We start from the raw sequence: 26,016 nt of genomic DNA on the forward strand, positions 1-26,016 counted from the left end.
GCCCGGCCGGGACAGCGACGGGACGAGGCTGGGCAGGGACAGGACAGGGACTGGGATACAGCCCGGCCATGGCTCCCGCCGCCCTGCAGCCGCCCGAGGTCCAGTTCGCGCAGCGCTTGGCCGCCAACGAGAAGCGCATCCGGGACCGCGCCCTCAAAAAGCTGCGGGGCTACATCGGAGTGCGGACCCAGCGCCCCGCCGGTACGGCTCGGGGGGGGGACCGGGACAGGGACCGGGATGAGGATCTGGGACCGGGACAGGGGTCTGGGACCGGTCCCGGTGCCGTCTGGGCAAGGGGGGAGCGGCGGCCCCGGCGGGCGGACGGGATGGGGAGGGAACCACGTGTGTGCGGAGGGCCGAGACCCGCCTCCTGTGGATTCTATTCTTTTCGTTGTTATTCTTCCCTTTTATTTATTTATTTATTTATTTATTTATTTATTCTTCCTTTTTTCTATTTTTCTTTTCTTTTTTTTTTTTTTTTTTTTTTACTTTTACGCGTGTATCTCATCAGTAAGAAGTATTCCCCCCGCTGCTGCCGCAAGCTCCCCCAGCATCCCCCAGCTGCCCTTAGAGAAGCGGAAAGACTCGTGTTTCCTCGCCCCCTGAAGTGTCTCCGGGCACTGGAAAGGCTGGAGGGCTCAGGGAAGATCTCCTTGGACCGCGGGAGGGTCTTGCTGGCAGCATTAATATTCCCGGGATGGGAGCGGGGTGGCTCATGTGCTCCCGTTGGCAGGAACAGGATTTAAATGCACTGAACTGATCCAGGCTGGAAACAGCCCCATATGTACAGCATAAGGTTTTATTTTCGGTTATTTCTGTGAGGTAGGAGCTGCCTGCTTCCATGAGTCATATTCAGGAGCATTGGAGGGAATTGAGGAAGGCTCAGGAGTGTTTCAGCACTTGTATAATTGCTGTTGATTCTTTGTTACCCGTCTGGGTTACTCATTAGCTCCACATTCATGATATCGAAAGCTTTTTTTCCCAAGTTTTTCCAAAAATCCTGCTTGGAGCTGTGTACTGGCACCTTAGATCCAAGAGTTCAGTGATGTCCCTGGAGACAGTTTGAATCTGGCAATGCCAGTCTGAAGCTGCCTGCACCTGAAAGTGCCTCCTATGCACTCTTTCCACATGGTTGCAGGTTATATTATATAATAGATATAGATTAGATATAGATATAGATAGATTATATAATCTAATCTATCTATCTATCTATAAAAGTATATATAACATAGATAATATATAATATATAAGTAAATAATTGCCATTTTCTGTGTAAGATATATATTTATAAGCTATTTAATAAATTATTTAATTATGTATATATTTAAATTATATATTACTACGTAGTGTGTTTATATTTTATATATTGGTATATATTATACATATTGTATTATTTATGTAAGTATATATTTTATCTTTCTATATGTATATTATACTTTCATATTTTATATTTATATATTTTATAAGCTTATGAGGTCAGTCATAGCACTTTGTGAAGTCATGGATCCACCTCAGTAAACCTTCCTGTTGGAGTGATCAGGAGCACAGTGCAGAGATCCCCAAGGGATCTTGGGCATCTCCAGTGTTTCTGGACTGCTGTTTCCAGCACAATGTGGTGTAAGCTGGACACAATGAGGAAGGGAAGCTGGTCATGAGCATTTTCAGAGCACTGAGTCTGACCTCATAAAGTTTCCTGCAGCATTTGGGAAACTGTTACAGAGGTTTATGCATCCACACCCCTTTGGCTTTGGGGAATTAGCCTAGACCTGATCCTGTGATCTAAACTGCACCTGGAATGCTGGTTGGAGCTGAGTCAATTCCTTGAAAAGACACTGAGGAATAGATGTTTTTCTTCCCTACACAAATAGTATTTGACCCTGTAGCCACAGAGGGAAGGGCACACAGAACAACCTTACAGGGTCAGGCCAGGGAGCCAGACAGCCCATTATTCCATTTCTGACAGTTATCAAAGACCTAAGGATAGCCTGGGGACTAGTACAAGCAAGTGTACATCATATACCTCCCAAGTACTTTGACCCCCTAGCTGTTTTTAGCTCTGGAGACTTCCTAAGCTGTTCATGGCTTCTCTGTGTTCAGTGGTGCTCTGTGCCTCCCACTGCAAAGTGCAGATTCCTTTGAGTTTGTGGAAGCAGCCACAGGATGGACAGGAATGCCCTGACTGAGGGAAGAGTCTGCAGGTGCAGCTACTCCCTTAAGACATTATGAACCCACCAGTGGGGAACTGCTCAGTTGGGATGTGAACATTTTGCAGGTTAAAATCAGCACACCATGACATGCAAATGAGCAGGAAACAACGGTGACTTATTTTCAGAGCTCTTAGATTTACTTACTGTCAAGTACTATTCAAGCTCATAGTATTGAAGTAAAGGTTTACTTCTTTGGGCTCGGAGAGAAAGCATGTTCTGGAGAGAGAATTTTTTAAAATTTATTTACTAATTAGCAGCCTTATATCCATCCAGTGTTCTGAGAGGATGAGACTCACAGCCTGGGTAAGATGCCCTAACTTGAGGAGTTGAGAACATGCTGAGTTTTGAGGGAAGTGCTGGAGTTCACCTGATGTTCACCTCAGTGAACAAGTGTTTCATAGGTAGGACTGCTCAGAGTGGTCTGTGCTGGGGAAGCTTCTTCAGAGAGCCAGAGCTCTTAATTTCCAGCGAGAAATTAAACTCTGTGGAATGCACAGAACTACTGAAGTCATCGTGTGTGCAGGTGAGCTTGGATGAGCACCTTATTCCTTGGAAGGGATCTTTTTTGGTTTTTTTTTCCTTGTTAGCTGCCTTGAAGGAGAAGAGCATGCTGAACTGTGCCACTAAAAATAGGAGGGTGTGTTTATAAAGGAATTGATGAAAGAATAGTAAAGGGAAATAACTTAGTAAAAGAGGAAAGATTGCTGGGTGGTTTTCTGTCTGACAGAGCTGCACTTACTTGGGCCCAGATCTAGAAGGGATTTACATAATTTCCACTGAAATGTGACTGTGTGGATCTCGTCCTTGGAGACTACCTAGAATAGGAAAAATTGCAATAATTTTAGTGGTAGCAATGTCAAAGCAGCCTAAGTGCCAAACAGAAATGCTGACGAGGCTTGCATTAAAGTATCAGTGAGAGTAACATTACTAATCCAAACCCCCACACTGGGGGACAGTTACAGTCACGCCCTAAATCCAAAATCTTTCTCAAAGTAGCTTTAAGGTAAAGAAGGCCTTCAGTTTTGTGCACCGTGGTTATAACACTGCTAATAACAGTACATTCAGGTTCTAAAGTAACCTTGTTTGAATGATTATTGTTTTCCAGCTGTGGCTGGGGACGGCACATAAAGTTGAAAAACAGAAAACACAATCTTGAAACTACTTTTTGAGTGAGTAGGATAAGAAATTTTTTCTGAAACCTTTTGGCTAAAATCCTATGTCAGATGCACACAGGACTGCCCAGGACACTTTAAAAAGCCCTTTATGTATGAAAAGCAACCTCATGGAAAGTCTGTTTTCTTCACTAAAAGGTTTGTCCAGCCCTGGAACAGGCTGCCCAGGGCAGTGGTGGAGTCCCCCTCTCTGAAGGGATTTAAAAGATATGTAGCTGTGGCACTGGGGGACATGGTGGCCTTGGCAGTGCTGGGTTAATGGTTGGACTTGATGATCTTAGAGGGCTTTTCCAACCTAAATGATTCTATGATTCAGTTCTATGAACTCCTGAGCCACCTCTGTGGGCAGCAAATGACTGTCCCATGTCTCTGTAGGGTTAATGCTGCATGTGAGGTTCAGCTTGCTTCTTACCAATGTGTATATAGCATATAATTCTGTTTAAAAATCTTATTAATTTTATTATTTCAATATTTTGAAATATATTAAAATATTAATATTTCAAATTTTAACGTTTCAATATTTAATTTTAATAAATAATGAACTAAATTGTTTCATATTTAATCTTACCATTACTGTCAAATCTAAGTTAAATTTATAATTAATGCTTAATATTACTGAACTTGTTGCTTCCTACATAGCATTTTGCATATTTCCCTCGCTCACCTCTACTTCCTTTCTTTTTAACTAAGCACAGCTGCAGACAATTCAACTAATGTGTTTGTAGTTTTTTTGGTCTAAGTGATGCAGTACTGATAATTGCTTTCAAATGAGTTGGTCCAAGGAGGAGGTGCACAATTTAGATCTAGCACTGGGTCTCAGGCTTTTTGATTGAGAGACCCCTGAGGGTTTGTCAAAAGTGACAGTGATCTTTTTGGAGCAGATTTGAGCTTACTGAAGATGATTACCTTTCTAAAGTGATTTTCTTGCAATTACTTGGGAGTACTTAATAGGTCATAGTTTGAAAATAGCTGTAGTAGGTCATTGTAGCTGCCTTGTAACAACATACTGTTATAATTTTACCTCCCAGGAACATAGTTGATGTCATGAAAGATCCAGTTTTTGAGCAGCTATTCCTGACAGTAGAATTTTATTTTCCGTGTAATACTTTCCTTCTTTGATGTGTGAATTTAACTAGAATTTTTATACTGTCAATAGTGAAAATATTACTTGCTAAGTATTGTTGTTAAAATTCAGGTATTAATACATCTCAAGACTAACTGTATTGGAAGTATTTTCCTTACAGTTGCTGAGGGTTTTTGATTTACAGTGTCATACAGAAATAAATGTGTTGATTGCTAGAAGTTTATTCTACCAGAACAGTCCCCTAGTAAGGAATAAAATTATTGGTAAAGTGGGAATTTACATAAAAAAACCCAAACAACCCAAAAAGCCATATCAGTTATGTTTGAGGATTGGCACATCACCTCTCTTGCAAAAATAGTTATGATGCCCTCATTAAAAATGTCTTTTAGACTTGGTGCTAAAAATATGCCAGAGAGATTTATCAGAATTATCTTGGTATTCAGCTCACCTGTGGTTTCTTTGAAGTCTTTTTTACTTTGGCACCAGGTGGAATCACAAGTTGCCTTCCAATTAGTGTGTTTACAGCAACAACCAACATTTACCCAAGAGATACAACAAAACCAGAGAAGAAAGCAGGGAACTGCATGAAAATATTTTCGTGAAAATGGGGGGCTTTTTTTCATTTCATTCCGACTTCTTCTGTACTGTAGGTGGCTTCAGCCAGGAAGAACTGCTGAAAATATGGAAGGGCCTCTTCTATTGTATGTGGATGCAGGATAAACCTCTGCTACAGGTGTAGTAACTGTTTGTATATTTGCTTGAGTGTGTCTGGTTTTGGAGTCCCAGCTCTCAGTAACCTCACTTCATATAGTTTTCAGATCACTTGTCTGTCTGAACATTTATCTCACACATGGCACAGACAGCTCCACAAAGACCTGTCTGAGAAGAGTGCCCCTAAAGTTTTATATCATTTGTTAATTCAAATACACGGGATTTTCCTCCTCCTAGTTTAATTTTGTCTGCTGTCAAAAAGATGATTCGTGCAGAGATCTGGTGAAATGGACCCCTGAAACTTCTCTTCCAACTGACCTAATCCCAGTGGAAGGATCACTGCAGTACTAAAGCAGCTGTTGAGAGAATATTTTTCATTTTGAGAGATGTTTCATGAAATTTTCACTTCCTGTTTTTTTCTAGTTGTCTCTTTAGTGAGGAGACCAAGCTCTGACACGTGCTACACTAACTATATTTATTTATTTTTAGGAGGAACTCGCAGCAAATATCTCACAGCTTATGCATGTGTTTCAAAATACAGAAGCTCGTAAGTACTATTTAAGTATTTAATGCTTTATTAAGGTACTTTAATTTTTGGTGATTTTTAGGCCACTATCACAGTGCCAGAATATAGTCAGACAGATAGGGATGCTCTTTGGTTTTTTCCTTTCCTTTTTGTCCAGCTGGTGTGTGTGATTGCATTAAGGGAAGCATGAAATGCAGTTTGTTTGTGGCTGTTGCAGAGGAAGAGTTGTATCTCCAGTGTGATAAGGGGGAGACTTTGCAGGATGAATAGCAAAACAAACTTCTTCCCTTGCTTCTCCATTCTGCACAGACTGTTCTGTGTATTTCCTGCTCAAAACCAACCTTGTTTCACAATTGTTAAGCCTCTAATAATTCAAAATGCGCTTGAAACAGAGTGCTCAGTCAGTGCTAAAACTTGCATGGATAGAAAAGGGTGCAGAATGGATATTTTGCTCTCACTTGTTTGATGTCATGAAAGATCCAGTTTTTGAGCAACTCTTACTGACAGTAAAATTTTATTTTCCATTAAATACTTTCCTTCTGTGATGTGTGAATTTGACCAGAATTTTTATGCTATTCATAGTGAGAATATTATTTACTAAATATTTTTTGTTAAAATTCAGGTGTTACTACATCTCAAGACTAACTGTATTGGAAGTGTTTTCCTTATAGTTGCTGAGGGTTTTTGATTTACAGTTTCATACAGAAATAAATGTGTTGGTTGCTAGAAGTTTATTCTATCAGAACAAGCCCCTAGTAAGGAATAAAACTATTGGGAAAGTGGAACTTTACTAAAAAAAAAACCAAAAAAACCCCAAAAAAACCCCCAGAAAAAATGGATACAAAGCAGTCCTGTAATTAAACTTTATAAGTAGATGTGTGTCTTTTCTTGTGCTATTCTCAAGTTTAATTGACTTCTTGTACCAGTCTCAAGCATGTCTTTCCATAGCTCTGTCCCTGTCACTGGGCAATTCCCTAGGGAACTTCGTCCCTTTCTCACATGGAAGGGATTTCCTGAGATTCTTTCAGGTGAGCAAGATAACCTGTTGTGCCAGACATGCAGGTATTTTTCCTCTCACTCTCTCCCAGGACACCTTTTCCTCCAGACATTTTGGCAGACGATGAGCCGCGAATGGACTGGGATAGACAACCTGCGCCTCGATAAGTACTACATGGTAACAGCACATCTAAAATATAAATCTGTATTTTAAAGTTTTTCTCCTAGAAGAGATGTGGTGGTGGTGGTGGTGTGTTGGAAGGCAGCTTTGCCAGAATGTGCATTTATGTATTTTGTAAGACAAGACAAGGGACCATCTTCATGACCCATTGCAAAAGATACTTGTTTTAAAGGCTGACACTCACCACTGCAAATCTAAAAGCCACTGCAGTTTATATAGTGCTCAAGTGCTTTCTTGTCTGCCTTTATAACATAGTGATTATTCTCATAGTATTTATATTCCATATACAAATCAATCTCAAAGGACACTGTACCAACATAATTATTTAGATCAGACTGCTTAAAGACTTCTTTATGGCTCTGTATAAAGTAATTGTAACTAGAGCTTCAATTTTCTACCATTAAAGTATCCACCGTAGTACATTCAGCTGTCTGAATTCATTCTATAGGAAACAGTATATTAAACCAAGCACTAAAATCAGTGAAAGAAGAATCTTAAAAGACCTGCTTTAGTAAGGAACAAAATCCCATTAATCTTTGTCTTTGAAAAAAGTTAATTGCAGCACATTCACTGCTGATTTTTGTTTCACAGTGTTAGCAGATACCAGTTATTTCAGTAAGTGAAGTGTTTTGAGCCAGCTGAATGTAGCTATTTTACATATGACTATCTCTTAGTGCAAGTTTCAAGTTAATTAAATTATTATTGTTGTCATCTGTCCCATGTTGTTTCTTCAGTTGAAGCTGTGAGTTTTCTTAGATTTGGCAGCACTTATGGAGAAATCAGGGTGATGGAGCAAGAGGAAGCTGATAGAGGAAATGATCATGGATGTTTCTATGCTTAGTATATGAAAATAGTTTGTTGCCTTTTGAGCTTCACAGCATCCTTCTGTTGCTTTACATGATAGACCAGCCTCTCAAAATGTTCACAAGGCAGCTTCCACCTTCTTGCTACAAAGAGGTTAACTAAGAAATCTGTTCTTGTTTCATTGACAGTGACTCTTTTACCTGTTTTCATGAACAACATGTATAACAAACTTTGTATTTTGCAGCTGATGCGTCTGATTTTGAGACAATCCTTTGAAGTGCTGAAAAGAAATGAATGGGATGAAAGGTAAGGAGATTCCTGAATGGAGTTGCATCATAAAGAAGTCACCTGATTTACCTTAAATCCAATGTATTTTCATTTAATAGATCCTTTGTTTCCATAGGTGGCATTGTTACAGTCTTAACATTAAGGATTATTTGTTCTTCAGATCACTTATGTAGTTTAGAAACATAGCCAGGTGTTACACTTCCTCAAGTTAAATACAGTATTTAGTGTATTTAATTTTCTGACTTAGCCAGAAGAACTATCAATACAATATTATCTGCAGAGAGATTAGACAGGGAACCTTCATCCCAGAAAATATGGAAAAGGAATTTGTTTGTTTATGTTGTTTTTCTGATTGGTTGTGACTTTTTTATTTTTATTTTTATTTTACTGTGTTTAATCATGGTGACTTCTCTTTCGATAAGGCAGAACTCCTTAACTGTAAACTATCTCCCTGTTTATTCTATACATCAGTGATTTGGGTTGTATTATACTCTATCAAAAGGCAAATAATTGCAGTCACTTGCCCTATCTAGAGCTCTTGTGCCACTTCTAAACCTTCTGTCTTTAAACTGATGGAGAGATTTAAACCTTTTAATTGAAAGTGCTTGATAACCACCTGTTAAGGTTATCCTTTCTCTCTCTTGCCTTCTGAAATGTGGAATGCATCCAGGCATGTTTTTGTGGAAGAACAAAGGAATGCAAAGCTAAAGTGCCCCACATTCCTCCTGTTCCACCTTAACTTTGAGTAAATGCAAAAGGCTGAAGAGATGAAAATGCTCCTTGACAGGAGCAGAAGGTGTGGGAGGGGGTTTGATACAGCCAAAGCCTCTCTTCCCCACACACATTCCCATGGCAGAGACATCATCACCCAAACTGATCTCTGACAAGGTTTCTTATGGCTTTGGCTTCCAGTTTTCCAGTACCACTGGAAGGATGGCCTGAAGGCTGTTCACCACCAGTGGAGGCATTGTGGGAAGAGAATCTCATGATTCCTTTCTTTGCAGAGTGAGGGAGCTCAAGGACTGCCTTTCCCTCCTTAAGTGGAGCCTAGAAGCTGCCTGGCATGTCTTTCATTTCTCTTTTCTTTTAAAGTGCTTTTGAAAGAAGGTGTATTAAACTGAAATAATCTTTGTGGATTTGGATGCTTTGAATTCTCTTTGGCGCTGGAAACATTTGTTCTGGGCAAAATTGTAGGAAGTGCCAAAGAACGCCACGGGAGAAAGCCTGGAATATAAATAGCTTCACTTTCCTGAAAGATAGCAATGATAGGTCTTGGGAAAAAGAAAAAAAAAAAAAAAAGGAAAAAGAAAAGGGAAAAAGTCTCAGTTGCTGCTCAGCTGCAGCAATGAGAGCATGTCTGAGCAATGTCACTCCAGCAGTATTTGTTGGTACCCCAGAAGTGAATAACTGGACCACAGAGCTACTCACACACATCTCAGTCAGTTCTGGCTTGAACTATTGCAATGGTGACTTTTTTTTATGCCTAGTTTCTCTCTCAGTCTGTTCTTCAGTGTAATTGTTTTGCTCTAAGGGACAGTGAATAACGTGATTTAACAAAAGCAAAGTCTGCACAGTTAAAATGAGTTTGAGAAGGTTCAGTATTAAATTTAGTCCTTGGGTGTGTTGACCGAAATGGAGATTGTCTCATGGACTTCTCTTCCTTTCCTATCATCATGTCTAACTGTAAAAGAAAATTACTGGCATCTCTGGTTATACAGAAGAAGTCCTGTATCTAGAAACTGGGTCTCATTTGTGCCTCTATAGGTAACATGCCTCTATAGAAAAAAGGAAAATGGAGGCATGTTACTTTGAATTTTACTGCACTGACTGTAGCATCCTTCACCTCACAGACCCAAGTGAATGAATTCTCTTTATTGCTATTTCCTTCTTTCTTTTATTCACTTCCCTCTATTTACCACCATTGGCAACTTCTATCTAAACAAGTTATGTTCTTTCACATTCTCTTCCCTTTCTTTCCAGATACCCTTTCTCTTCCCTTATCTATGTTCACCTCAACTTCCCACCTACAGCTTTCTCTTATTCATCATTAACAAGGGCAATTTTAATTATTCACAATAATGCCAGACCCAGCTTTAACAGTGGCAGAGAGTTCTGTCTTCAAATGGAAGGGTACAAGGTGCTGCCCATCAAGGATGGATGCATGTGACAGCTGCTCAAATGGCAGAATTCCTCCTCCTATCCATCAATAACATGGCATAATAACCTTCAGCCAAAATTAAGGTGTGAATTCTAAACCAGTGATTTTCATTGTAGCAAACTGAGTCGAGTGGATTGTCTGATGCTGCAAAATCATCTAGATTGTAAGGAGTTCTGATCTTTTTCAAAGTTTGCTTTAAATTGTGAAAATTGACCTCTGGATTTATTTCTCATGAATGTTGGATATCTGTCCAGAATTGTAAAGAGCTGGTAAAGCTGTGAATGACTAGAGTTTGTTTTCAAGGCAAATAAAGCATGAGCAATTGAATATGAATATCTTCTTTTTTTTCTCTTTTCATTTTTTTTTTTTAGTCTAGTTGAACCATTGCTGCAGCTACTAATGAAAGAAGTTATGGACCCAGACAGCAATTCTCCCACTGGGATAAAGTTACATTTCATTGATATCTATCTGGATGAATTGGCTAAAGTTGGTGCAAAGGAGGTTAGAAAATATGTTGTCATTTTCTTCCTGGTTAATGTTAACCATAGCATGCAACATTTTAGAAGAAATGTCATTTTTGCATCATGTATTTTTTAACAGTTTTAATTGTAACCTAGACACATTGAGTAAGCATGAAGAAAGGGACTTACTACAAGTTATGCTTTTACTTTTATTCATGTCTTTGACAGTGAGAATGTGGTAGTTTCTCTCAAGTTCCTGAGTACTGCTATGCTGCTCCAAATTGAGGTTGGAAATAGCAATAGAAAAGTTAGACCAGTCTCATTTGTTTGTTTCAACAGAAGGGACTTAGTGTCTTCTCCCTTGTGTGAACATGTTTTCCAGTCTTTGCTTTTGCAAAACCTGACATCAAGCCTGCTCTTGGCTCATTGTGTAACACCTAAATAGAGGAAGAAAGTGAGCTTTCAAAGCTGTCTGATATTTCCTTACTGTTGCCTGTGCATTGTGCAGTTTACCCTCCACATCCAGTTATTGACTTTGCTGGTGACAGTCTGTCTTGTTCTGCTGTATGTTGCTGTTGCAGTTGCCCTTAATTTTGGCTGATGTTCCAGTTTTGCAGCAACTGGAAGCCTGTTACTGCAGCTGTCACTGCTGAACGTCTTCCAAAGAGCATTTCTCCTGTCCCTCCACTCTGCCTGCAGCCCCACACTCATCCCAGACTCCTGCTCAGTCACCTTCCCTTGTCTCTGGCCTCTGATACTTCTCCTAGCAATGGGCAAAGCTGTTAGCAATTTTCCATTTGTATTCCTTGCAGTATTGCAGGCAATCCTGCCTGCAGCTTTTGTGCTTCTGGATTGTGGAGCATGAGAGAAAAGATCTCTGCAACAGATCTCTGCCTGTACTTGGAGCCCACATCATTTCTGCAGCTCCACAGACACAAAACTGTAGCTAAGCCACTCACAGGAAGCCTCAGGAGTTAGTCCCCTCAACTATTTGAAACCACAGATGATGCTCATAAATTGAATTCAGGGAAGTATATTTATCTTTAGTGCTACTGGAGCTGACAGGGTTTTGGTCCAAGGAGTCCAGTTAAGAGACACCTAGATCTTATTCTTGGCTGCTACAGACCTTCTTTGTGAAAGTGCATGAAGTTATTCAAGCTTTCTCTGCTTTGTGTTTCCATAATTAAAATAAGAAGCTTTGTTATATTTTTGTACTCAGCAGAATAAAATCTGCAGGACAGTCACTGTTTTTATAATACTTACAGGGAATATCTGGGAGTTAATAGTAGCAGTGGTAACAAAAAGTCCCTAAATACTCCTGTCAGTTGGACTTAGTATACTGAAAGACTTTGTTTAAGAAGATCCCCCAAACACCAAATATTCAGGAATTTGAGTCTACACTTAAAATATTTACTGTACTCACTGCTTTTTTCTTTCTCATCATGCAGCTCACAGCAGACCAGAATCTCAGGTTCATTGAACCTTTCTGCAGACTTGCTGCCAAATCAAAGGAGTAAGTTTAATGAAAAGACAAATATTTTTTAAGAATTTAGAAAATCTGAATTTACCACTCCACATGGTAATAAATGGATTGAAGAAGAGTCTTAACCTCAGAATGTAGAGAAAGAAGGTTATTTTAGCAGCAATGTGCACAGTCATTTGAAGATATTTTGTGTTTATCAAAGGTGTAGGTAACATGGACTTATAAGGACTATAACCAACCTCTGTTGGTTAATATATCTCATTATTTTATTTTTTTAACATGCATAGAGCAGCTGAACTGGTTATCTTCTTTGTTGTTGCAATGTAATATAGAGCAACATATAAGCAGTGAAAATTAAGAGAGGGACATTAGCATCCCGTTTGGACTGAAGGACTTCTGTTTAAGGAGTAACATGTTCAGTTCCCTCATCTGAAGAGCTAGATGTTCTTCCACTTCTTTCTCTGTGTCCCTCAAATTTCCACTTTTTCAATGTGAGAGGGGAGGGTGTTTACACTCCTACCTTTCAGCTCTGTCCCTGCTCTCTCCTCACACAGTCGGTGTTTGCTGCACGCTGTAGCCACTGGAATCTTTGAGCTGATTGTGGATCAGTCCCCCTTTGCCATCGAGGACCTGATGAAAGAACTGGGTAACTACAGTGATGAGGAGGATGTTTCTGAAGAAGACAAACAGGAAAAGGAGGAGATGCCTAAAACCAAAGGTGAGGAGGAGGTTCTAAGTTGCCCTGGTAAGACTTGATAGGATTGAAAAATCTGCTTCTGAAAAATACATTTCTGCTCTGTTCAGGGTGCTGTAAGGATAATTGTGTTTTCCTGTCTTCCCTTCAAATGTGCTCAACAAAGCTTGCCCTTTTGGATTTACTATCTCAAACAAACTAAGCGTTAACACTCAATCTTTTTTCTATAATTGCAGACAGATGTTTTTCAAGAAAATCAGTGCAGAGCTCTGAAAAAACAGAGTATATTGATAAAAAGGCTGATGACGGGATTGGGACTGTTCTTCAGGTTTGTGGCTTCTTTGCTCTCTTATTGATACTCCTCTCTCTTCTTTTTTCCCCATCCCTTTCAAAAGGTACAAAAATAAAGGGCATTAATGGATAAATATTACAAAATTTTAATTCTCTTCTGATTTAATGTAAGGTGATGTTGGTGTAATGTGTACTCTGTGAGTTGTAGTAAAATAAATCCAAGTCTAAATTCTAAATTCTTCTTTCCTCTCTCCCATGCCTTCTGTTTTCTGCCTCTCCCTTCCTGTTTCAAGAGTTAAATGCCAAGTCACTGTGGGTGGTGAAGCAATCAGCTCTAAGTTTCATTGACAATAAGGGCAAAAGTAATGGGTGATGGGACACATAGGAGCGAGAGTAGTATGCTACAATTTGGGTTTTCTAGACCCAGTGCAGTGTAGTGTTTTGGACAGATCCACCCATCAAACACACATGCAGGTAGATGCACTTTGTGCTTCTGTGGCTTTCAAGCAAGAATTAGGACGTGACACACTTTAAATCTGATATTTAGCTAAATATTTATGGGAGTTTTGAAGTAGGTTGAGCAAGAAATAAGGTTAAGAACATCTGAGACAGTGATACTGAGTTCAGCTGTTCTGTTAATGAAGCAACAATCTGGAAAAGTCAGTATATACGTGTAAAGGGGGCGTAAACTTCAACAGAGAAAAATATTTGGGGTTTAAAAGAAGTGGCTGAACTCAATACTTGAAGTATTGGTAACATGAGTTGCACTGGGTTACCTTGCATGAATAAACTTGTTGTGGCACTTCCCTTCTGACAGTTTGATTACAAGGCTGTTGCTGACAAACTCTTTGAATTGGCGAGCAAGAAAAACACACCTTCCCGGAACAGAAAGCGTCTGTACAAGCTGGTCAAAAAGTGAGTTCCGTGGAAATACACCTTGCATGTGCCACCCTGTCCTAAACAACTATCACTTTGCTTCCTGTCCACCCTCAGTTGTCCCAGTGACAATGTCACGAGAGCAGGTCACAGTCCTGGGTGATGTGCATGAGCTGCCTGAAGCCTGTGCTGCTGTTCCTCACTGGTGCAGCTGCAGCCAGCTGAGGTTTTGTCTGCACAGGGTGGGTTTGTGCTGCAGGATGTGACATCAGGTTGTGTGTGATGCAAGGCACAGATACAGAAGTGTTAAATTGCTGTTTTCTCAGTGCTTTCGGTGGTTTGGTTTGAGTTTGGGGATTTCTGAGGCAGGTCTCTTCTGAATGGGCTCTTCCTGTGCAGAATATGTTGTTCCTGTTTTGACAAAATCATAGTAAGTACAGTGATACTGTTCTGCTACTGTTATTATTGGTACAAAACCAGTAATACTGATTTGTTTTTTCTTTTCTCCCTCCCTCTCCACCTTCAGGTTCCAGGACTTAGCAGAAGGTAAGGACAGAGACAGTAATTAAGCACCAGACAGAGACAGTAGTTTCTTTCCATTAAAGGATATATAATGTTCCCATACCATGTGTATTGGAAATATTTTTTTTTTTTTTAAATATGTATTTCAAGAATATTATTTTAGGGGGTTGTGTTTTTTTTAAATCTCTTTAAGATACATTACATGTTTTTGGTGAGATGGCCAAATCCCTCTCACAGTTTGAGCAACCCCATACTTTGTCCTTAAATGAAAGATGATTATTTTTACTTAAACAAATAGGAATCCATCGAGTGATTTTCCTTCAGGTTGAGTGGGGGAAAAAGGAGTTGTTTTTTTCTTTCTGTGGGAGTTCTGCTGTATAGGAACAGCACAACTGTTCATAGAAATAAAACTATTAGTTTTCTGATACCTTATCCTTCCTCAACAGGAATCTTCCCCCAAGATATTCCTGAAGATGTTTCTACAGATGAAGACGACGATGATGAATTCAGCAGGCGAAGGCGAAAGAAAAAAGCTGTCAAGCCTTGGAAGAAAAGCGAGTTGGAAAAAGTAAAAGGTAAGGCAAGATCAACATTTGGAAGAGAGACAATCTGCAGTGTCTTGAGCAGTTTGGCCAAGTGTCAGATAAAAGCTGTTCTGAAGAAGGCAACGCTGTTGTTCAGGATGTGCTGATTTGTATCCTGTTGAGATGAAGGTTAAATGTGAAAATAAGTTCCCTTTGAAAGTGGTGGGAGTTCTCTGACCAATTTTGAGGCAAGCATCACCTCAAAAATTTCTATCAAAAGCAGAACTGGAAGCAGTTGTTTGCATTGCTCCTTTGAGCAGTTGCATTTACTGTAGGAAAACAGAAACATGTCAGTCTTAAAACAGGATGACTTAGAATATTGGGGGTGTTTCTTGAAAGGTGAAGAGGGTTAGTGAGAACAAGGTGCAAGTATCTTAGCATTGTGGCTTGTACTGATGTGACACATGCCCAGCCATGCCCAAAAATATCCAACCAAACTATTGAACCCCTGAGTTGCCCTTCTGATGGGCTGGACAGGTGGGTAATAACAACTCTTTCTAGAAATACTGCTATAAAAAATAGGGTTGCCACAGGGAATGGTTTAGAAGTTAGCTGTGGCAAGGCAAGATTGGCAGAATATTAATTAGGACAGATGTCATTGGACTGCAGTGTCCTGACCAGGTGTAACAGTAAAACTGTTATGTGGATTGATAGCAGGAAAATGGTACACCTGTTTCAAAAGAAAAGGAAAAGAGCAAAAACAGGATAGAATTAAATTGTTGTAAGTACCTTTGTGTTTCACGTCTGTGTTATATGGTATTCTTTTTGTGATGGATTTAGAGGATAAAGAAGAGCTGTCAAGTGTGAAGATGCCATCAGTTCCCCAGAAGAAGAGGAAAAAAAGGAGGAAGAGGGATGGCCCAAATGCCGATCCTGGAACAGCTGATGGAAATTGTGAGAAGGGAATAGCTGAAACATCTGGATCTAATGTTTCTAGCCAGGAAAAGGTGCCAGAAAATATCAAGGAGAGGAAGAAAAAGAAATTGCTACTAAATGAGGCCAGTGAGAGCACAAATGTAGCAACTGACACCGGAGAAAATCACAGTATCTCTGCACAGAACAGTCTGACCAACGCAGAACAGAGTAAAAAGAGTCAGCTGAAGAAAATGAATCCAAAAGTACAGAACGTTCCTGCGAAACCAGCGTGTCAGAATGGACCAGCTAATGCCAGTGCAGCAGAGGGTGTCAGCCCATCTGTCACACCCTTAACTCCTAAGGCTGTGAAGAAGAAACAGAAGGCAGGAGCTGTCCTGGTGAATGGGGATCCCCTCCTGCAGCAAAGTGACAGGAAACCCAACAAGGAGGGATTGCTGGGGACCCTGCCAAGAAATGCAGGGTCTGAATCTGCGCCCTCCGGGAAGGTCACATTGAAGACAAAGACAAAGCTCGTTGGCTTGGAAGGGATGAAAGTCTCCAGTCAGAATGCAGCAACCTTGAAAAAGAAGAGAAAAGTGAAAGAGGTGCTAAACTCTGTCGAAGCCAACGGGATTCTGGAGACTGCATGCAAGAAAAGCAGGAAGGGGGTACGTACATCTCATTCTTTTCTCTGCCTTCTTCATGAGCTGCCAGGCTCAATTTCAAATTTGGCTTTAGTTTTCTGAGTGTGGGGCTCCGTGGGCTGAATGCTGATGTCATCATGCATTGTCACCAAAAGAGCTCAATTCCCTAGAAATCCACAGCTGCCCTCCTGTGCAGTGACACTAAAACCTGTGCCAGATACTCCCCTTGAAGAACCCATCTAGCTGAAATTTGGGATGTTACAGGATGGAGTTGTCTTTTTTTTTTTTTTGTCTTTTGGTTGGTTTTTTTTTGGTCCCTGGGTTAATTATTCTTTTGCATTGTGTCTCTGGTTGGTCTCACAGCATGTTCACGAAGGGCATATTTTGGCAAAACAATGAGAAATGGGAAGATGGAGCATCCTTTTTGCAGCAGCAGCACACACTTAGATTAGTATAAACTCCTTGTGAAATTGCCCACAGCAATTCCAGGAGTGGCTTCTTTAGCTCACTCACTGCCCCATCTTAAACAAACTGATAGGGCTGTCTGGGAAAAGCATTTGGGGAAAGATGGAACAGAGAATGTGATCCTGTGACCTTTAATGTCATTAGTGCCTGTATGATCATATTCATGAGCAGTCCAGTTTCTTATAAAGACAGTGTTTTTTCATTAGGAAGGTCTGATTGTAGTCTGGTTCAAAAATGTATGCATTGCAGGTTGGAAACAACCTATTTTTCTCCCCCGCCTCTACCTCCCACCCCTGTTTTCTTCTTGGCAATAAGTAGAATAAGGTTGATTTTTCTCAGTGGTTTGAGAGTCAAAAAGCACTTTTCACTGTATATTTTTGATAGTGTGGCTAAAATGGAGAGTGCAGGGTTTGTCCCCTCCCCTGCCACTGAAGCTCTTTTTAACTGCTCATTTCCCATGTGCATATTCACCCTAACACTTTTAGGGGTTCAGTTACATTCCTGAAAGTCTTGCTGGCAGTCTCACTTTAGTGGAAAGAAGATTCATAAAACATAAATGAGATTCTGAATACAAAACAACTCCATCTTCCTCTGACTTAAAAGTGCATGTTTTTAGCCCATCAGCTCACCTCTGACTTAAAGCTGTAGGATTAGTTAAGTAATGCAGCCTGGTAAATGAAGTTGGTATAACTCCTCAGCCCTTCAAGGGAGAAAAAATGCATCTTGAAACATTGTTTAAATAGTAATAAAATAGCTTTGGCATTTTCTGGTTTTTGATAGTAAAGTACTGAGCAGGAAGAACCAAAAACATTTCTCTGTCCCCACTGTGCAAACTGCATTTCTTTCACTGCAGGGCTTCCAAAGCAGGAACCATTGGCTTTGTCTCCTGTAACCTAAATATTCCATGTTGCATACCTTGTCTTTGTCTCTAAAAATGTAATTTCTAAGAAAATATGATTCTGCCACCCCCATCTATTTCCGTAAAACTTTGCTGCAACTGACCAACAGGCTCCAAGACCTGAAATGGATTCAAGATAAGAAGTTTCTGCAAACCTCAGGGAAATGAGTTGTTGGCACAAATTAACGTGGGCACTGAGGGGAAAAGCAGCAGCACAACCCCAGTCCAGGTGGTTCTGTGTGTTGAGTGGGAGCAGGGGGGGTGGAGACTAGGAGAGATGTTTGGGAGTCAGGAAGAGAGTGAGAGTATTGGGATAAGAAACAGGAGGGCAGGGTAAAGCTAAAATGCACAAATGTGGAGGAAATAAAGCTCTGCTAATTTTGCTTTCGTTGCTTGAGAAATAATATGTTGTTTTATTTCCTGGTTTTAGTTACGTAATCCTGGCCTTGAGCCCAGTAATGAGGGGAGTGTTTTGATTCTTGATTTCAAGGGCAACACACAGCTCCAAAGAATTAGCTTCAAATCCTGAGAGGGAGGAGGAGGAGGAGAAGGGGAAAAAACAGACAAGATCAGCATTATTTCACAGGTGTATCCAGATTTCAGGAAGCTAAAACTCTTGTGATTTTTCACTTTATTGAAAGCACAAGTGATTTTCAAATCAAAAGAGGTCATATCCCCTGGACATTTTCCACAGCTTGTCAGTGAACTGCTTTTGGAATTTCACATCTGTAGGTTGATGTAAAGCATAACTGTGGACTGTAGTCCACAGGTATCTGACTGGTCCACAGTCTGTAAACAGCAGGTTAGAAAGCTCTGCCAGTATAGGCCCTAAGAATTGCCTTCTGCTGGAAGGAAGAATTACTTTAAATGCCACAAGAGTATGAATTTGAGGCAGCAAACTAGAAGCAATACACAATAGCTGGATTTCTGAGAGTGCAAAGACTTCGTACTCCACTTTATTTTTTTTCTCCAAAATCTCCATCTTAGTCCAAAGGTGGGTTTGTTCATTAGTTGTGTATCTTATGCATCCAGAGGTACCACAGAATAGTTTTTGCTTCTGCTCAAGGAAAAAAAAATGACTTGTGTGTAGGAGACCTGGATCAATTGCAAGGCAGCCTCATCCACATGGAGAAAACCTTGTTTGTTTGCACTCTGATGGGCCTGGCAAATCTGTTACTGGTTCTTCCTTCTGTGCTTTGCACTGATAGTTTCCTCTTTCTCTACAGAGCTTGCCTTAAATTTCTGCTTTCAGTCGTGCTAATTGCACAATTGCATCTTAAGAGCTCACCATGATGACGAGCCAATGTACTAGGTATGGTTAATTGGAGTACTGTTGTACTGAAGCATTTTTCCCTTTCCCTCCTTCACAGGAAAGCAGTGATGCCCTGTCACCATTAAAGAAAAAGAAAGCAAAACCAGGGGGTGATTTTGTAAAATTTGAGAAAACAACGTTACCAAAGGGAGTGTTCTTCAGGAAGGCCAGAAACGCCATCTCTTCCACCAGGACATCCTTACAGGTCAGGTGATCTCACAGAGGGACAGGCACAAGTCTCTTCCCAAGAGATCTGCCCCACCGAAGGGTGTGACCTCCCTCATGCTGTCTTTTCCACTCTGCTTTAGTCTCTTACCATGAGCAGATAAAAGTGGAAATGTTGTTGCATTTCCCTGTAGGCAGAGTCACATATGGCTCCAGAGTTTCAGAAAATGAGTTATAGGCACCTCTAAAACCCCCTCCTACCCTCCCCTCTGCTTTTAAAGGTACCTTCTTGTTGAACACCCACCATTCTGAGTCTGCTCATTTCACAAGAAAGCAAAAGCATAAACTGACTTTCAGTCTTGCAGAGGGACTTTGAGCCTCCATTTCTTCCCATTTGTGGAGATTTTAACAGCACAGGGCTTCAAAAGACTACCCTCTTTTCTGAACCTTTTTAACATGTAATATCTGTTCAAGCCCTCTCAGCACTTTGAGGCCTGAGTGCAGTGGGGCCACTCTATTTAATACACAAATATGTTCTTGTTTGTTGTTGAATTATGTAATGACATTAAGGAGAGTATGTGATTTCTCCACAAATGGAGTATGTTTGCTTTTGGCTAGAAAAACAGTGCTGTCTTAGCAGGGGTCAGTGCTAGAGGATTGGGGCAGTTCCAAACCAGATGAAGGAAATAGGCTGCTTTACACAGGTAAAAGAAATCATAGCATTGCCTCAGCAATCTTATTTCATGTCTCCATTTTGTTTTATAGCTGAACAAGCTGCAGTCACCCAGCTGCAAAAAAGTCACATTTGGCTTGAATAAAAACATGACTGCTGGTGAGTCTGATATATCTGTGTGTGTCCACAGTCTCTCTTGTGGCTGAGGGAGGGGGAAGCTTCATGCATTCACACACATCTAGAGAACACCTCTAGAACAGCATGATTCTGATCCCTTTTTGTTGCAATAATTGTATATAGTTTACAAACCCTCCTCAAGTTCCTTTTCAGAGGAGATGGGAAAGTTTAGGACATTCAGCCCAACAGCTAGACTTAAGCAATTCCGGGGTGCTGCATTACTGACCTGCAGAAGGAGCCTCATAGGTGGAAAACTGCAGGAGAGTGATGGAGTCGTGTTCCTGAGCTGCCTGTTTGCAGGGCACCTCTGAGGGAAACACGTGAGTTTCACAGCTTTCATTGCTCACTTGTTTCCCAGGACAAAGAGTGCTGATGTGCTGATAAGATCAGACTTTAACATAGCAAAGTTTCCTTTTTATCTTGGCTGCCTGTGGTTTATTGATGGTCACGAGTAGATGTGACCTTCTGTAAGCAGACAGTGTTTTCCCTGTTAAATAAATGTCTTGCTCCATAGCATAGAATTGTATTCCATGTATTCATTTAGCTAATTTTTAACTCACCGAGGTGTGCAGTAAATCAAGTTTAAATTGAGAACAGTATATTTAGATATACGTCTTTATGTTAATACAACACAGCTGCACAAAATGAAAGATAAGTGCTTCTCTGCTGGCAGAAGGGATGACCTTGAGACACTAGAGCAGTGCTGTTCAGCAGTCAGAGCAGAGACATTTCTTAGCCATCATCATATTTTAAACTCAGGAGTGGTGTTCTTCAGGACAGCTGGAACACTTGTGTCTCAGGAGTAGGCCCAGGGTCTCTGGTGGTCTGTGGAACCATGGGAATGGTTCACAGCCTCTCAGTGGATTGCAGCAGACCCTGTTCTCCAAGGGACTCTGCTAAGAGATGTGCTTCACCACCACCTCTTTGTTTTCTCTGCAGCCTTAGGCTTCTGATCCTTAGTGGAATTAAGGATCTAGGGCAGACTTGCAGGGCTGGGCAATTCCACAGTTGTTTGACAGGCCCAGTTGTTCCAGCAGCTGCATTTCTTCTAACTTGTTGGCTTGTTTTTCCAACAGAATTTAAAAAGACTGACAAAAGTATATTAGTGAGCCCAGAAGGACCCTCCCGTGTGGCTTTCAATCCTGAACAGAAACCTCATCATGGGGTGCTGAAGTCACCCACAGTTACCCCAGCAAGAGAACCCCAGATGAAGAAACCATTTACTATGTCAGCTAAGAAGAGACCAACTGCTGTGGACTTCTTTTAAACCAACAGATGTGGCCTACTTTTGTACAGGACATTTTGCTAAGCTAGAATGTTCTCTGGAGGTATTTTGAACTTCTTTATTTTTTTAAGTTAAATACAAATTGTATATACAAAATTCTGATTGTGACCTGGGTCATTGCTATTTTGAAACCACTTCAGCTGTATCTTGAAATACTTGTTTTGTCTATTTACAGAAAAGAAACAAAATCCAGTCTCTGCTCAGGTTTGGTCTACAAAAAATATGGTCTCTGCCCATGTCATTCCCAAAAGACTTGTCCATTTAATTAAGGAATGTTCAGGGTTTGATTGTTGCAGTGATTTTTTATTTTTTTGAGCCAGTGTAAGACAACTTGCACTTCATGCTGTTAGAATGTCTTTCATTGGATAGGGCTTAAAAAGGAAAAAGGCAATGTAGATTTTAAGCCTACGTGTGTTCATTATTTTAAAATTTTACTCAGTCATTTTTCGTGTGCCACCCTTGGCATCCTGTTAATTCTTCTGGAAATAATGATTACCTCATGTCTCTGTTTCATAACAGCTGGACTTGAGTAGCTTTACAGGTAGCAAGCAAGCTTTCCCTGGGATAAGAAATGCCTCGCTGCTCAAGTGGTCACTGCTGCAAGTAAACCTTCACAGCTGGTTGCCTGCTGAGTTGGGGACAGCCACCACATTATTTTCAGTAACACAAGTGCCAAAGCTGGCTTGTGCCTGTCACATTGTAAGCTGGCTTCTTCCCTCCACTGTCACTGAAATCAATCGTGCTCTTGCGCAGGAGAAATCTTTGATATTTCCAGGTCTTTCCCCCACCCCTACTGTTGCCTTTCCCGAAGGTCTGACAGGACTCCTGGTTTTCTGCTTTAGCAGCTGCTGTGTCACCACATGGTGCCAGAACTCAGATCTCATTCAGTGAATGAGCCTCTGGTTGTACTGAAGTGTGCTAGATCCGTGCAGTGCATCTTTGGGTAGGACACACGTCTCTCTGAAAGCTTTGGTGCTTCTCAGTACAGGTGAAACTTTAAAGCCCAGGCAGCTTCGTTTTGGTTTTGATGTAGAACCAGAAGAACTCTGTCTGCAGCGTTTCCTGGCGTTAAGTTTTTATTTGGGTATTTTATCGCTACTCTGCATGTTTTGTTTTTTTCTTTACTTCTTTGGTAAAGAATGAGGTGCCTTTCCATGAGAGACCATTAATGTTCTCTTTGGGGGAACAGTGAGGAAAGGGGGAGCAAATGAAAATAAAAACTCTTTTGATATGATTGGAAGACTTTAAATTTTTTTTGAAGTTTTGCTAATGCAAATGAGGCAAAGGCTTTGCAGCAGGTCTCTACATTAGAGCTCAGCTTGAAGGCACAACCTGGTGTCAGAGCAAAGCTGTTCCTGAAGCTTCCCCCCAGTTACTTCTGGAATTCTGTAAGAGAGAGGGTGGACCTGCTTCATTACCTTGTCGTATAGTAACTGGATTATCAGTTAAATAAACTGATAAATGTTTATTTAGCTATTTCAGCCAGCAGAATTATATTTTGTGTCATATTTGCATACTTCAATACTGTTTTTTATCAGTCCTTGATGTTTACTGTCCTCTGCCAGACAACTCCTCTTAAGCAACTGGATTGAAACTGTTCTTTTGTAGCTTATCTAGAATTGCTTCAGAATACTGGTGTACCTGCAGATTGCTGGTTGGTCTCAGCTGCTCAGTTCTTATCCATCCCAGTTCTTGCACAAAGTTTGCAACAGTCCATGGTTTGTGGTACTGCCAGAAAGTCACTTTACTCTTGTCTTTTCTCATTTACAGTGAAGGACTGAATTTCATTTGGTTTTGGTTTTGTTTTAGGCTATATTTGTTTGACTGATCAATAAAGAACTCTGGAGAATACACTGATAAAATTAATGATACTTGTTTGAGCAAGTATTGTTCATTTATGTTTTAAAAAATTCTCATTGTATATTAGCATAATGGATTTATTTTTTTTTAACAAGATGATGGTAAGTAGGGTGTGACAGCCTGTTCAATATGTTGTACTGTTATTTTGTACTGTGGGTGAAAAGTCTACTGTGGAATATGCATAAAAGCATTTGTATGTGCATGGTTGTTAATGCCTTAGGTTGAAGATGCCACATTCCTCCAAGGATACAGATGCAAACAATCAGTCGGTGGATCTGGTGTGCACAGAACAATCCAGGATCAGAACACACTGGGGTTTGTTTTGGGTTTGTCTGGGTTTGGTTTGGTTTTAATACATATAACTTATTATGGAAATGTATTTAAATGGTTGTCTGGATCCTCCTCTGTTGATCGTGGATCCATTGAACCTGTTGCTTGTGCAAATATTTTGTTGCCCACGGTGTTAAATGGAGAGGCCAGAAATGGCAGTCAGATTTTGATCTATAATTTTAGTGATGTGATTGCTTGTTGGGATTCATCCTTAATCCATCTGTGCCATGAAACTGGTGGAATGTTTTGTAAATATTACATATATAGTGTGTATTGTCTTCAGTGATGTCTGGAATTTCATTCAGGACAACTTTACCAACAAAACTCACTGTCAGTGCCGTTTGGTTGGGTTAAATTGAATAAAATTACACAAAATATTTGGATAGTGACAATTCCAATAAACACTGAAGACAAAAACAAATGTGAAAGAAATGTAACATCTGGGATATCCACTGCACAGACACAATGGTACTGTAAGGAGAGATGTATTGATGGGAAAAGAGAAAGGAAAAATTCATCTGATCTGTTTGATGGTGTTTCATAGATTTTTTTCATAGTGTTATTCCATCTTTCCAGCTGCCAGCTATGCTCTGAGTCAAAACTAATGTGACATAACTTTTAAAGGACAGTATTTTGTAATGATTGTCTCTGCATTTTTGTTACAAATCTGATCAACTTTCTCAAACTCTTAATAGTTGATAATTCTTTATAGCTTCAAGAGAACTCAAAAGCACAAAATGAATTCAGCAAGGCAAAAAGTTGAAGTTGTATTTAAATTATTGGATATGCAAGGTCTTTTATAGTCTATGAAAGCTATGTGACTTGGAAAGCATCAAACACCCTTTGTCATTTATTACCTGTGCTTAGATTTAATTATAGGCAGAAAAATATCATTTTGTGTACCTCTGCAAGAGCATTGTTAATACAAATACAGTGTCTAAGCATTGACATCATTTAATCTAGACCAATAAACCATATTTTTTGTGGACACTGTATATTGGCTAAATTTGTAAATTTGGGAAATGGAGGGTAGCGTCTGGGGGGCCACTTGAAAGTACAAAAAAAGTTGTTCTTGCCCATGTGCACCTGCTCTCTCTCTTTTTATTTTATTTTTATGGTATAAAAAGCCCAAACTGATGAAGACTCAGACACATTAGGAGTAGGTTTGCAGTAGGATATACCTGTTCATACACCTTGAGCTGCTCCCCATAGAGAGCAGCACCTAAAAGATTGCTCAGAGGAAGCAAGTAGATCACACACTGTCATTGCTTGACGATGAAAACTGGTAATTGGAGTGATAACATGGCAAGATGTGTATTGCAGAGGGCCAAAGCAGGTAAGAGATGGACACTCTGAAAGCTGTTGGCCTGTTTGTTGCCATCAGCATGCCCCATGGAGTTATGTATAGAGAGGAATCCCACAGAGAGCTGCATCCCCACCTCAGGTGCTGACAGGTCCTGCACCTGCTCAGGATCAATTACAAAAATTAATCAGGGTCTCCTGACAGGCACAGAATTTTCAGAAATGCAGAAATAATTATTCAGACAAAGAAACCTGATCTGTCCATACCGGTGGCACTAGTGAAATTAAAACTTAAACCTCCAGTTAAAATGGGAACAGATTTCCTTCAGAACACAGTCCTGTAAAAGAGGCCAGCCCGGAGCCTGTGCAGCATCCTGAGGGAGCAACAGGGTGTGCCTTCATCCATGGACATGTTAATAAAAGACGCTGATTTTCTAATCATGGTCAACTCTGCCTGGTCCATTTTGGGAGGAAGGCACTAGAGGTTTGAAACCTGATGGCTGCACAGTCACTGTGGCCAAGCCTGTGTCACTGGTAAAGACACTCCAGAGCCCTGGTCCCAAGGCCAAGCCCTGAGGGACACCCCTCATCCTCGGCCTCCCCCTGGACAAGGAGCCACTGGCCACAACTCTGGCTACATCTCTGCATCCAATTGCTCATCCCCCGAGTAGCCCACCCTCCAAACCCACGGCTCTCCCGTGTGGAAATCAGGATGTCGTGTGGGACTGTGTTGGAAGCCTCCCACAGGTCTGGGCACACCAGGGCCTGCAGGTCTGGGGGCTGGTCTGGAGGACCACGGGCAGTCTCTGGAAGAGGAGCATCGTGCACTTCTCACTCCCAAGGCACAAGAGTCGGCACAGGCAGCAGCTTCTCCTGCCTTGTGGGAGCAGGTGAAGGCAGCAGGGGCAGAGTCCGGGCCCTGCCCCACACAGCCCCTGCTGCCCCCTCAGCCCATGGCCTTGACACCTGGAAGCCCTCAGGGCTCAGTGGGAGGGAGCAGTGGTGGAGGGCA

General features: G+C 40.8%; 1 protein-coding gene and 1 long non-coding RNA gene across 2 annotated transcripts in view; one reads left to right on the forward strand and one right to left on the reverse strand.

Moving 5' to 3' along the window:
- Positions 1 to 24,690, forward strand: RRP1B (ribosomal RNA processing 1B). Its single transcript, XM_027635590.1, has 16 exons — positions 1 to 201; positions 5,114 to 5,196; positions 5,664 to 5,721; positions 6,789 to 6,874; positions 7,926 to 7,987; positions 10,499 to 10,628; positions 12,037 to 12,101; positions 12,626 to 12,789; positions 13,002 to 13,093; positions 13,874 to 13,971; positions 14,459 to 14,478; positions 14,901 to 15,029; positions 15,819 to 16,561; positions 19,271 to 19,417; positions 20,143 to 20,209; positions 21,304 to 24,690. The coding sequence occupies exons 1-16, from the start codon at positions 69 to 71 to the stop codon at positions 21,492 to 21,494; spliced, it is 2,268 nt and encodes a 755-aa protein (XP_027491391.1). The 5' UTR covers positions 1 to 68; the 3' UTR covers positions 21,495 to 24,690.
- LOC113943620 overlaps positions 13,967 to 26,016 on the reverse strand; it is a 20,546-nt gene continuing 8,496 nt past the window's right edge. The window contains exons 2-3 of the long non-coding RNA XR_003526395.1: positions 19,639 to 19,649; positions 13,967 to 14,343 (exon numbers count right to left, since the gene is read on the reverse strand). This is a non-coding gene — a long non-coding RNA (uncharacterized LOC113943620). The remainder of the gene's footprint in view (positions 14,344 to 19,638; positions 19,650 to 26,016) is intronic.

This window comes from Corapipo altera, unplaced genomic scaffold, assembly GCF_003945725.1.
Source record: "Corapipo altera isolate COAL_440 unplaced genomic scaffold, ASM394572v1 0, whole genome shotgun sequence".
Lineage (NCBI taxonomy): Eukaryota > Metazoa > Chordata > Aves > Passeriformes > Pipridae > Corapipo > Corapipo altera.